Source organism: Suncus etruscus, chromosome 11 (genome assembly GCF_024139225.1).
Source record: "Suncus etruscus isolate mSunEtr1 chromosome 11, mSunEtr1.pri.cur, whole genome shotgun sequence".
NCBI lineage: Eukaryota > Metazoa > Chordata > Mammalia > Eulipotyphla > Soricidae > Suncus > Suncus etruscus.
The window spans coordinates 32,927,917-32,940,646 of record NC_064858.1 but is presented as its reverse complement, the minus strand read 5'-3'; the positions used below and the strand labels follow the sequence as shown (position 1 = coordinate 32,940,646).

General features: G+C 36.4%; 1 protein-coding gene across 1 annotated transcript in view; it reads right to left on the bottom strand.

Moving 5' to 3' along the window:
* RERG (RAS like estrogen regulated growth inhibitor) overlaps positions 1 to 9,934 on the bottom strand; it is a 102,826-nt gene extending 92,892 nt beyond the window's left edge. Inside the window, exon 1 of the mRNA XM_049783706.1 lies at positions 9,777 to 9,934. Coding sequence (XP_049639663.1) covers positions 9,777 to 9,837 — 61 coding nt within the window. The 5' untranslated portion in view covers positions 9,838 to 9,934. The remainder of the gene's footprint in view (positions 1 to 9,776) is intronic.
* Between the last annotated feature and the right edge of the window lie 2,796 nt (positions 9,935 to 12,730).

The window sequence follows — 12,730 nt, the reverse complement described above, 5'->3', positions numbered from 1 at the left end:
TGATTGATCCTAAACAAAAGAGATTAGTCTACCCTGCACTTGACTCATCCAATTAATTACTATAAGACTTTTAATGTAAAAACAGAGATGTCCTGGAGTGAAAAAACTACCTCAAAATTGCAACCTTATCTCTTTCCTTGGTCTTCATTCTGCCTAATAGCACTATAGGTTTCAGTCTTGCTATTCCCCATAATCATGAAAAATTATTCCATGAAGTAAATGTATGATAACTGAATGAATGTATGTGTGATTTCAAGGAATGACCTACTTCTAGTCATAGTTAAGCTCTTGTTGCCATAAATATTTCATTAGAGATGAGCAAACAAATTTCATGTGAATGAGACCATTTAAAAATATACTCTTAGTAAGGTATAAAGTATAAATTTCAAGCTAATTCATATCTCTAACTCACTTTATTCACAACCCAGTCTTCATCCATAATTGCATAGGCTTCCTGAATAAAATATTGAACATTCTATTTATGCAGAAGCAGCATAAGCTGTTTGACAATATACATGAATTTGGTACCATGTGCAAGATGCCAAGCAACCTATTCCAGAAAAGTTAGCCCTTTGATATTGGTTGAATAAATAGCTGACCATATAAAAATAGGAAACTTCAAAGGTTCAGTTTTTAAAATGTAGATACATCATTTGTTGAATATATTTTGTCAAAAACAATGTTTAAATATTTTAAAGCAAAGACTTTTTCTATCATTGATTTATAGATTTATGCAAATCTGCATGCATAAATTACTACTATGAAACTTTTCTTTTTTTTTTTTTTTGGTTTTTGGGCCACACCCAGTAACGCTCAGGGGTTACTCCTGGCTATGTGCTGAGAGGTTGCTCCTGGCTTGGGGGACCATATGGGACACCGGGGGATCGAACCGCGGTCCATCCAAGGCTAGCGCAGGCAAGGCAGGCACCTTACCTTTAGCGCCACCGCCCGGCCCCTATGAAACTTTTCTTTTAATAAGGAAAAGATTCAATAGAGCTAGAAGGAAAGTAAAGGGGCTATGGTGCTTACCTTGTATGCAGCCAACCCAAGTTTGATTCCTGGTATAGCCTCCTAAGCAACACAAGGAGCACTTCTGAGTACAGAGCCAGGAGTAAGCCCAGAGAGCTGCCAGGAATATCCCCATTAGGATAAGATTTTATTTTCAAACATTTGTGTCATATGCTAGGTTTCCTTCTCCAGTAAGTCCTAAGTCTAAATTATTTTCTTCAGGTTCTCTCAAATTTTCACTCTTCTTTTCCTCTTCACATACTGATTCTCTCTGAAAGTAATCCTGACTCAATGTCTATCTTACTCTGTTTGAATGTTCAGATTCCTAAAGCATAAAATCTTTATGACTTAAAATGCAGAACACAAATTGCTAATTGGTAAACATAATATGTACATCAAGTTTCCAGGGATAGGCAGACAGCAGCCTCCAAACTCAAAAGGGGGAAAAAACTGGTGCGTTATCACACAAAAAATATCATAGTATCATAAGCACATATCACTATTTTTATAAATAACAAATGATGGCGAAAGATAAATTAAAATACAGAGAAAATAAGGCTGAATAATAGGCCCAATTTAGACAGATGTTTTGTTGATTCAATTATTTGGCAGAACAGAATACAATATACTTTCTCAAGACAAAGAGAAAATAATTCTTTAGCAGAAAAAAAATCAATTTCCTTACACTTGATAGAAAGCTTTAAGAAAAGGACTATTGAAGAGATGTTAGATATGCTGGGGTGAGGCATTTGCCTTACACAATACTAATTCTTGCCCAATTCCTGGCCATGCATGATTCCCCAAGTACCACCAGGGGTAATCACTGTGTACAAAGCCAAGTGTAAACCCCGAACTTTGTAGGAGGTAGCCCAAACAACAAGTGAGATATAAATTTCAGGGAAACTTCACAGGAATCTACTTGTATTGACTTACAACACACACAGTTCTAGGGAGCGGGGGCTTACCTTGCATCGAATAGTCAGTGATTACTGAAAATTTCTCATAAAAACAAATCTCATTAAGTCTCACAAAGGTTCATATTGAAAAATTCTAATGATCATCTTAGTCTCTCTCTACATATATTATATACATATATATAATACACTGGTATATAAGTTTTACATATTTGTGTATTTCCATCTACAACAACTTATTTCAGACTGTCCTGTCTTTAAAATACAACTTCTTTCATTTTTAATGGGGTGGAAGAAATTATGGCTGTTTTTCTGAAGCCACATCAATTTTCAAAGGCAGCTGTAGCAACAGAGATGCGTTTACATTGGAATTTTGGCTTCAAGGCCAGTACCACCTTGAAAATTTGGCTGATTTCCCCAAACCCACAAATTGGAATAATACCAGGAATAAGGGGTGGGGGGAATTACAAGGATGATTTACAGTTTTCTTCACTCCCTTTCTTCAAATTTAGTCTTTCTTAGTTTCCAGGAAAACAAGTCGGAATCAAAATGGAACCGATTGATGACTGATAATTTACTGGAAAATATTTCAATGTGTAAATTGGTCATCAGTTAAAGTATAAAACAATTTGTTATTTTTAATATAGTAAACAGAGAAAAATGGGGACAGAGATATGCCCTTTTAGTTTTGTTTTCTAGTACCCTTTTCTCTCTAATTATATTTTTCTTAAGAAAAAAGCTTCAAAGTTGGTCATTGCCTATCCACCTTGGTCACCGATTTTAATTTCTTCATTTCTTTCTTTAATTTTATTATTTTAAGACATCCTAAACACCTAAAAATAGATAAAATATTTAGAAAAGTCCATGTGACTTAAGTGGCTGGGATCTAACTTTTCTAAGCACTGTAGGGTTTGCCTGCAGTTTTAAACACATTTTTTTTTATTGTTCCTGGAATGAAATAAACAGATAGAAATGAACTCATGTTGATAATTTGCTTCTTTGTGCCTTTTTACCTTTGCAGGCAAAGGAAGGTACAAAGTCTTGAAAGCCACAAATAATCTTATCGGATTGTACTAAGGTAGCTGCTGTTTTTGGTTTTTCCTAATCCCATCTGGATTTGTCACAATCCCATCCTACCTTTTGCTCAGGCCTTTCAAGAATAATTTGAGTTCATTAAATAACTAAATAAGAAACCAAAGGGTCTCATTTCTAGTATCCTTCTGTTTGAACAAACACGTAGGAAAGACTCCTATACACAGTGCCCAACGCACAACTCGCAGCCCCATTACTGTGCACACGTACATATTTCTAGAAGCTACTCAATTGAACACAACCAATTCCTTTTGTCTCCTAGGCAAACCTTTATTTTAAAAATATGAGTTAATGGAGACATAGAAAGGAAAGGAGAGAGAGAGAGAGAGAGAGAGAGAGAGAGAGAGAGAGAGAGAGAAATAGAGGCAGAGAGAGAGAGAAATAGAGGCAGAGAGAAGAAAGGGAACCCTATAGAATAAAAGAAAGGAATGATGCATCCCAAATTGGGATGGGAGTGATTTCAAGTGAAATACCTATAGAAAATCATTTGAAGAAAACTTAGCATCATGATGGTCTGATCTTAGAATAAGAGTGACCAAGGTGCTGAAGAGATGATGGGACTGTTGGAGGTGAAAAGTCAGTCCCCAGCTGCCCGTGCTCACAGTCCTATGGTGAGCACAGCTTCATTGTTTCCTAGACCAGTGTGCTCCCTCCTATTAGCCTCAAAGCTTAAGTGTTCTGGAGTTACAACTTTCTCTTTCTTGTAAGTCTGTTTTAGCCACTAACTGGGGTGTAGGCAAGTCACACTCACATTCAAATAGACATGATCTATTATTGATTAATATTAATTTTCTAAACATTTTGTATGGAAAAGTCTATAAAGTATAATGAGAAACTTCCAAATCCCAACTTCCCTAACCCTTTAATCTTTTCTTTAAAAAGAATCCAAACATTATGCAGCACGTTTAAGTGTCCGTGAAGGGGACAAAGTGTGTAAGTAGAAAACAATATTTAAAATGTCAAGGAGTTCTGTGACATAAGGAAACCACCCCACCCAAGATGCTATTGACTGCTGTTCTGTTTTTATGGAATCTATATGAGATCTCATCAAAAACATATCCCATCTGTAAAGTACTCATATAAGTTAGTACTTTAATGAGAAAATTCACATTAAAATCCACATTGCTCTGTTCTACTCGAAAATAAAAATGAAATAAGGTTTTTCAAAAAATTCTCTGATTGAAGGAGGAAAAACAGAACAAGAGCAGGGGAGAAAGAGGAAAAAATAAATCACTTCTCCTTGTGCCAACGGGGAAAATCACCAGCTTGTTTGTATCTGACACTCCATTTACAGCCCAGCAATCTGAGTCTATGAACTTAAGCCTTCACGGATGAGCGCATCAATTGGCTTTTGAATTAGAGGGGAGCATTACTCAATTAACATTGAAACTAGCCTTTCAAGACACATATTTAACGATGGCACACAATATTTCAATGTCAAGATGAGAATGTCAACTGTGAAAGTAAATTCAAAATTGCCATTGTTTATCTCTCAGACCCTCCCCACTCTACAAATGTGACTAATATGAAAGCAGATAAATATAGAATGCATTCTAGGTTTTATGACAGGTCTGATAGTTTTAATTACTTGCAGTCTGTCAACAAGCACGGAAATTTGTTTTTGACATGCCATGTCATTAGAGCTTTACCTTTAGCAAGTGGAGGTGCATGTTTGCCTTGCCTGGGCAGAAGATAGAATATGTTGAGAATTGTTTGGCTTTTTGCTTTACAGCTTCTCCATTGCATTTACTAGGCTGAGCCAGCAAGTCCCTTAAACCAGCAACAAACTCTCCTACAGACAGATCAACAAGGATATAATGAGACAGAAGGAAGAAGATTCCTCCCAGTATAAAAGGCTATGTAAATATTCTCATACACATATATATGGATGTACACACATTCATGGTTTACCAGTATACCTCGGTACATCTTAGTAACTGACAAATTATTCAGTTTGCTTATGCTGACACATTATAGGGCCGAGATATCAGGAAAAAGTTCTGGTTAATGTTTTATTCTGTTTTAACCAAAGAGGATCTATCTATTGTCTGAGCTTAGAAAACTACTATGTACTGGGCCTATGCAAACAACAGCAATTGCCACTTTCACATATTTACTACTGTATTTTTTTAACACTTAGCCTTTAAAAAAGAAAAAAAAACAGCTTACTGAACTTAAAAAAAAATAACTGTAATAGAATGCCTGTCTCGAATACAGGCAGGGGATGGGAAGGAGGGAGGGAGGGTATTGGAGGTGGGAATATTGCACTGGTGAAGGGGGGTGTTCTGTTTGTGACTAAAACCCAACTATAATCATGTGTGTAATCATGGTACTTAAATAAAAAATTAAAAAAGAATGTAAACAACAACAACAAAAAGAAAACTACTACATACTAGAAGCACTTTCAAGTTATAAGGTATTAATTTGTTGACAAAACCAAAATACTTATAGATGTTTTACCAACCAATATTTCCAAGGTCAAACCCACAAGATGTATTATGCTTATATGACACATGATCATCAGTGATTAGAATTAATCAGGCAGAACAAAAAATGGGGTGATGAGATAAGAGATGTTGTGTGTTGAGGGTATGATGTACAAGAATTCTGTCTTGTACAAAGACTTTACTGAAAAACAAAATACTCATTTGAACACAAATATAAATGTCTATATGTATAAATATATATATACTTTTTTGAATGCATCACAAAAGAACTTATAAATTAAAGTGAGGTTATCTCCAAAAATTGTAAATAATAGAAAGTAAGACTTGAGCTAGGTTATCCTAAAATTTTGTAGCAATTTTACACCCAACCCTAACAATAGCCTTTTAACATAGTCATGATTGTTTCCCTTTTATATAAATGGAAAAGATGGATCAAGTTCAGACATCTAATAGATTATAAAACTGAAAGTCAGACCATCAGTAGAGCTCTAGAGCTCATGTTCCTGACTTGCAGGTTTATGGTAATCTCTACAAGTGACACGTGACAGCACAGGTATATTTGCTCACCAAATTCCAATCTGGTTTGAATTTAGGGAAAAGTGAATGGGGTAGGTAAGAAGGGAGACCTCTAAAACAATTCACAGATTATCAAATCAGAGGCCATTTTCAGATGTCAAGATGATTTCCTTAGGAAAGCTTTCCCCTGCTTCATGTTTACAGAGAAAAAAGTTTGAGCCCATGGGAAGATAAGGACTATTTTTCTGACACTAAAAAAGTAAGATTATTTGACTTTTCATTAAGTGCAGTTTCAATGATCACTATTATCACTGAAATGATAATGATATTATAGACTAAGAAACTAGTTTAATGTAGATATCAAGTGTATTATTTTAAAGTAATTTATTATAAGTATTTTCAATAAAATTAGAAATAATATTCATGGAGCTGGAATGGTGGCGCTAGTGGTAAGGTGTCTGCCTTGCTGGCATTAGCTTATAACGGATCTTGGTTCGATTCCCCGGCATCCCATATGGTCCCCCAAGCCAGGAGCAATTTCTGAGCGCATAGCCAGGAATAACCTCTGAGCGTCACCGAATGTGGCCCCAAAAAACAAAAATAAAAACACCAATAATAATATTCATGACATTAAAATACTTAGACATTTATTGACTTACTACATTTAGTTATTGATAGTTAAAAAGTAAGTATAGATGCTAGTAGACTTTAAACATTGTTTTTTCAGTAACATTAGTTTTTGTTTAAATTTCAGAGTTATCCCTACATATTTAACACTTTAATCATGACTTTAAGCAGGTCTTAAATTTCTACTTACAAGACACTCCACAAAACATCACAAGCTTCAGATTGAGATAAGATGATGACTATTTAGGGAAAACATCTGAGTAACTGCTCAAATAAAAGAAGTGCATGCCAAGTAAAGACTGCCTTAAATATTCTTAAATATTTAAAAAGCCATGTTACTTGAGGCCAGAGAGGTAGTTCAATAGATAGAAATAGTTCACACTATTGAATCAGGTTCATCCTCATCATCCCATATGGTCTCCCAGATACTACTAGGAGTGATCTCTGAGAGTAGAGTCAGGAATAAGCCCTGAGCAGCACTGGATGTGGCCTCAAGATAGATAGATAAATAAATGAAGTAAAAAGCCAAGTAACTTAGAAAACTGATAAAATAGGAAGGTGAGCATGACTAGGCAGTCATTGTGTATTAATAAAGAATTGGAATATATATGAATTCAGTATTGCTACAGTTTGTTTCAAAGTTGACAGACAAGAAGTACTCCGTGGTTGTTAACATTGGTCTATGAGAAACTATTTCAGAATCGTCTCCCATGCATGAGTCAAACTGGTTCTAATTTTAAAATGAGGTGTGGTTACAAGGTCTTAGGAAAAACCATCTACTGTTGAAATAAGAAAAGATTGTGTATAGTTCATGGACAAAAAGGCAATTGTTTAAAAGCATGTTGTGGGCTGATGTTTGTTTTACTTAAATGAAAACGAATAAAAGGTAGAATGTATACAAGGTGGATACTGGAGGAACCAGTCCAAAGAGGACTCATTCATCAATACTATCAGGACTTCAGAGCTGGCAAGAATCTTGAAAATAGCTCACCTTCTGAATTTTACCAAAAAAAAAAATCAAGATTAATAGAATGTGTTCCCTATCAGGTACTTTCAACTGAGTAGAAGGGATCACAGCTAGTGAGGGAGATATAATAGTTTGTGGAGAAGACAGGATAATGGGGCATAGAAGCCTGGCAGTTCTGATTTTTGAGGTTTGGGTAGCTGAAGAGGAGCCCATTCAAGCAGATGCTTAAGATCTGGAAAGAGGTGGCAGGAAGTATGATGTTATGGGAACTTGGGAAGGAAAAAAAATCATTGGCAGGAATAATTGTAATGAATGGAAAGGACAGGACTAGGAGGACTGGAGCATGTTCATTCCATCTGTGGGTTATTGATCAGTGGCAACCTGAATGATACTGAAATGATACTGAAAGCAGTATCAGGACCATAATGGTGGAAAATCGCCAAGTTCTAAGCAACTAAGAGAAGGTAAAAACAGGGTGAAAAAAGCAAAGCCACATTTCAAAAGTTTAGAGAAAAGAAAAAGATGGAGCAGTGGACACAAAAAGGCTGAAGAAGAAATGGTATGGTAGAAAATGAGAGTAATTGCTAGAACACTAGCTGAATACATTGGGGGTGATAGGAATAGAGGTCTGAGTCCAGGCTGCTGGGCAGTTCTCCATGGGAGAAAGCAGACACTTCATTCTGAGACAGAGATAGGAAGAGAAAGACAGATACACAGCTAAGCCTTTCTCTCTGAAGCTAAACACTTAGGTTTAACATTCCAAGCCATGTGGAGTCTTTGTTAGTATATGCTATAAGGTCGAAAACTTCCCTTCCCATCTTGTCTGACGAATTCTGAATGAATGTGTAACTAAAGAGCCAACCCCAAGCTTAGACCATCCATTCACAGGCTCAGACTAGTGAGTCTTGGCAGGATCTGTTTTCCCACCCACTCCTTTTTCCTACCATTCTCCACTGCAGCAACAGTTTCCTCATTCTCCAGATCCTTCAACCAGCTACAGAAATTGGTTTCTCACGCCATCAGGAAGCACTGAGGAGATTATCTATGGGGAGGAGCTTAACTGTCTTCAGTCTAGGGAAGATTAGCCTTAGTCTTGCCAACTATCTATTTTCTTGGTTTGATTTCTGCCCAAGGCAATAGCAAGCAGGGAGCAGAAGAAAGGAGGGTAGCAGAAAAGAAACTGAAAATAAATAAGACAAGAGAATTCTTAGGTTAAGGAAGAAACATTTACTAGTGACATTAAATCAGAGAGCAGGTTAGAAAAGAGAGGTTGGTCACATAATTGAAATATCACCTAAGCATGTTTACTAAAGATTATGTGGGTTATATGTGGTAGTGAGGGACTCAAAGGGTTTCCTTCTGTACTCACACATATGCTCGCAGGTTTCTGCCTGAGTGTTTCCCTGAATCTGTGTGCAAAGTCAGTTCCATTTCCTTCCATTGGCAAGAAAGTGAATAACTCTCTCTAAAATTCTGTTACCTTGATATATATTTTTAGCATCTCCTTTTATTAGTAAGCTTTAATTATAAAAAATCAGAGATATATTTTTCAAATTAAATTATATATTTGTACTTCTTCCATTTAACCTTTAATCTTAAAGACCTCCAAAACTTTCCTTGTGATATAAAATATTTCTGAATCACCAACATAAGCCATAACTTGATTATTCAAATTTACCTCAACAGCATGGACAATAGTTGTTTTACTTAGGGTCATGCACTCTAAATTTTTCTCTTATTTCTCCAATTTTAGAAGTGTTGGCTACCAAAGCAATTCTGTTTCTAATAAAGATCTATTCACCCAACAAGCATGTATTAAGTATACAACACAGATTTGACTAATGGGCTGGTTGCTGAGAATATCAAGATACAATGAGATATAAAATTGTATTCTCAAAATAACAGAGAAAAAAGAGCAAAGTTTTTTCATTTTCACAATTTGATTTACTTTGAGGTATGTTTAATATCTCTCTGCAGAATAGCAACACTATGATATATTCATGGCCTGTGCATGATCAGCAGAGCTACTTTATCAAAGAAGCAAGAGTACAAAATATTTGGTTTTATAAAATAAAAGTTCTAGATGAAGAGAGACTTAAGTTAAAATAGCAGCACATGAAAATACAATAAATGTCAACTGTCCTTACACACAAATTCAAATTCAGTGATAAAGACACAAATACAAAAAGCAACACAAAATCTTACCTGACTTGCCCACACCTGCTCTCCCAAATATTGCCAGTTTAACCTCTGCACTTTTAGCCATGATGAATGTTGGTAGATAATTGACTGTTGTTCAAACTATAAAGCTGAGAAGATCTTTTTGGTTCCAGCCTTCGGATTCACCATATCATTGTAAATCTGCAGTCCTTAAACAAAAGAGATATGAGGATTAAAAGTGACTGGAGAAGGGAACTGGTATTTATTAAGCATCTGTTTTATGGCCCCCAATATCAACATCTTCCATTTTGATCCTTGCCACAAATACAAAAGGACTATAGTGATTTACAGTAAACTATTCAGCTAAGAAATAAATAGGTCTAGAACTTGAAAAATGCATGAATTTTGACACATAATAACACATTTTACAATGCTTCTGCAAGGAAATTTTTAATTAGGACATAGTTTGGGGTCAATAATTGATCACAAATACTTTAAATTAGTGAAAGCATAATTCTTCTGTGTGTTTATAAAAGTCCAACACACAGATACATACCTGTGATAGGAGAATCACATTTGAAACTATTAATTTCTCTTTGAATTGACTGAATTTGCCAATTAATGTCAATTCAGACTTATCTCAACTTTTAATTTCCTTGCACTGTCAATCTCAAGTTGTCAACATATAGAATATGATATATAAAATATATAGAATATAATCCATTTTAAAACTTGGGAAATGTTCTAATTGATTGCTCTCACTCTCTGAAAGATGTTTCTAGAATCTTCTCATTTGCCTAAAGCTATAACCATTCATTTATATGAAAAGCATTTTATACTTCCAGACCCTCCTACTAGTATAACCTAAAAAGTCATACCAAACAGCACAACCACACTAACAGAGTAAAATCTGGAACGCCTGTAAGAAACAGTTCTGGAAGGATCTTGCTGGGCCTAAAAAGTTGCTGCCACCAGTATTGCCCCACACCTTGTGTTCTTTTTTGATCCTGTGCATGCCTTTAAGCTTTCAACCTAAAAGTAAAAATTTTCTGCAAATTTATTTTGGTTGGCAAAAACAGGTTCTAAAAGCAAAGCAACTTAAGTTGAGTGTTCAAAAAGCTGAGGACACCTGAATACTCATATAACAATATTTGTTATAGGTGAGTGCCATGGGAATCCCACAAGGGTTTCCTAAATACCAGAGAAATTAATATTGGAAGGAGCCTAGAGCATAGGGAGGCAAATCCCTTAACTGAGAACCTCTGACAACTCTACCATGCCTGATCTACCTCTTTCAGGAAAGGGAAGGGAATCAAGATCATATTTTCTTTTCTTCTGATCAAAACGCTTTGAATTGCCTAGCAGCTTCTATCCTAGCATAAGTCCTACCCTAGGGATTCTCCCCCCCCCCTTTTTTTTTCCAGCTACACCCGTTTGATGCTCAGGGGTTACTCCTGGCTTAGCGCTCAGAAATTGCCCCTGGTTTGGGGATACCATATGGGATGACAGGGGATCGAACTGTGGTCCTTCCTTGGCTAGCGCTTGCAAGGCAGACATCTTACCTCTAGTGACACCTCACTGGCCCCTAAGATTCTCCTTTCTAGAAAAACAAGGCTCTTCTCTCCCGTTCTCAGAAAGTGATGTGAGTCATTGCTGATCCTTTGTTAACCTTCACCTTTCATCTGATTCCAGATAGCACTCATTTTTATCATCTGTCTATTTTATTTCTCTAAAAAAAAACATTTCATACTCCTTTTGCGATGGGATCTGACAGCATGAGGTAACCAAAGGTCACCAAGAGTGGATCTGCCCTTGAACTGGGCACTGTGGCTGTACTGTGATTCTGCTACTCAGATCAAGCCAACCTGCCACATACAAACTTCAGCCTCTTCTGTTTTGTATTACTGCAATCAAATCTTGCTAGATGAGATCCTATCATTCTTCATCTCAGCCATTTTTTTCTATTTTAAAAATATGTTTTGGAAACACAGGTGTGTTATGTAAACATACAAGCTGCTCAAGAGTTTTGTCATCTGTACATTTGCTTTCTCTTTCATGCTCCTTCTCTCCCTTCTCTCTCTCCCTTCCTTCCTTCCTTCTTTCCTACCTTCTTTCTTTCCTTCTTTCCTTCCCTCCTTCTCTCCCTTTTTCCTCTCTCCCTTCCTTCCTTCTCTCCCTTCCTTCCTTTCTTCCTTCCTTCCCTTCTTTTCTCCCTTCCTTCCCTCCTTCCTTCTTTCACTCCCTTCCTTTCTTTTCTCCTTCCTTCTTTTCCTCTCTCCCTTCCTTCCTTTTCTCCTTCCTTCCCTTCTCTCCCTTCCTTCCCTCCTTTCTTTATTCTTTCACTCCATTCCTTCCTTTTCTCCTTCCTTGCCTTCTCCTCTCCCTTCCTCCTTCCTTCCTTTTCTCCCTCCCTTGCTTCCTTCCTTCCCTCCTTCCTTCCCTTCTTCTCTCCCTTCCTTCCCTCTCTCCCTTACTTCCTTCATCTTGAGAAAGTATTTCTATAAAGATATTAAGATCTATCTTCTCTGCTATGTGTTTGATTCATCCAGCTGGACCTGACACATTTGTGGGGTGGGTGCTCAACTATAAAGTACCAGGATGTAAGCTGCAGGTGGGAAAAGGCAGTATCAACATTAGCTCATAGTCTCTTCATTTCAAACCTGGAAAACTTCTGAGTAATCATTAATAGTACAAAACCCAGAAGCTTGAACATCTGTACATTTGTCCAGTCCTAGAATTTTGGCTAATGATAAAAGGATTTCTGTATTTGTCATTTTACATGTATTCATTAAGGGAAGGCTGAATGCTTAAGATTCACAACTACCTCACAGACATAGCCTGTAAGCAACTCACAAGGGGAGAAACAAACTCTATAGATTCTAAATAAAAATAGCAAGAATGTCTTTTAAACACCCAATAGGTAAGTGTCTGGAGTTTGTATTGACAATTTGTTACTCCATGTAAAACAGTTTCTTCCCATGCACATAAATATCAAGTAA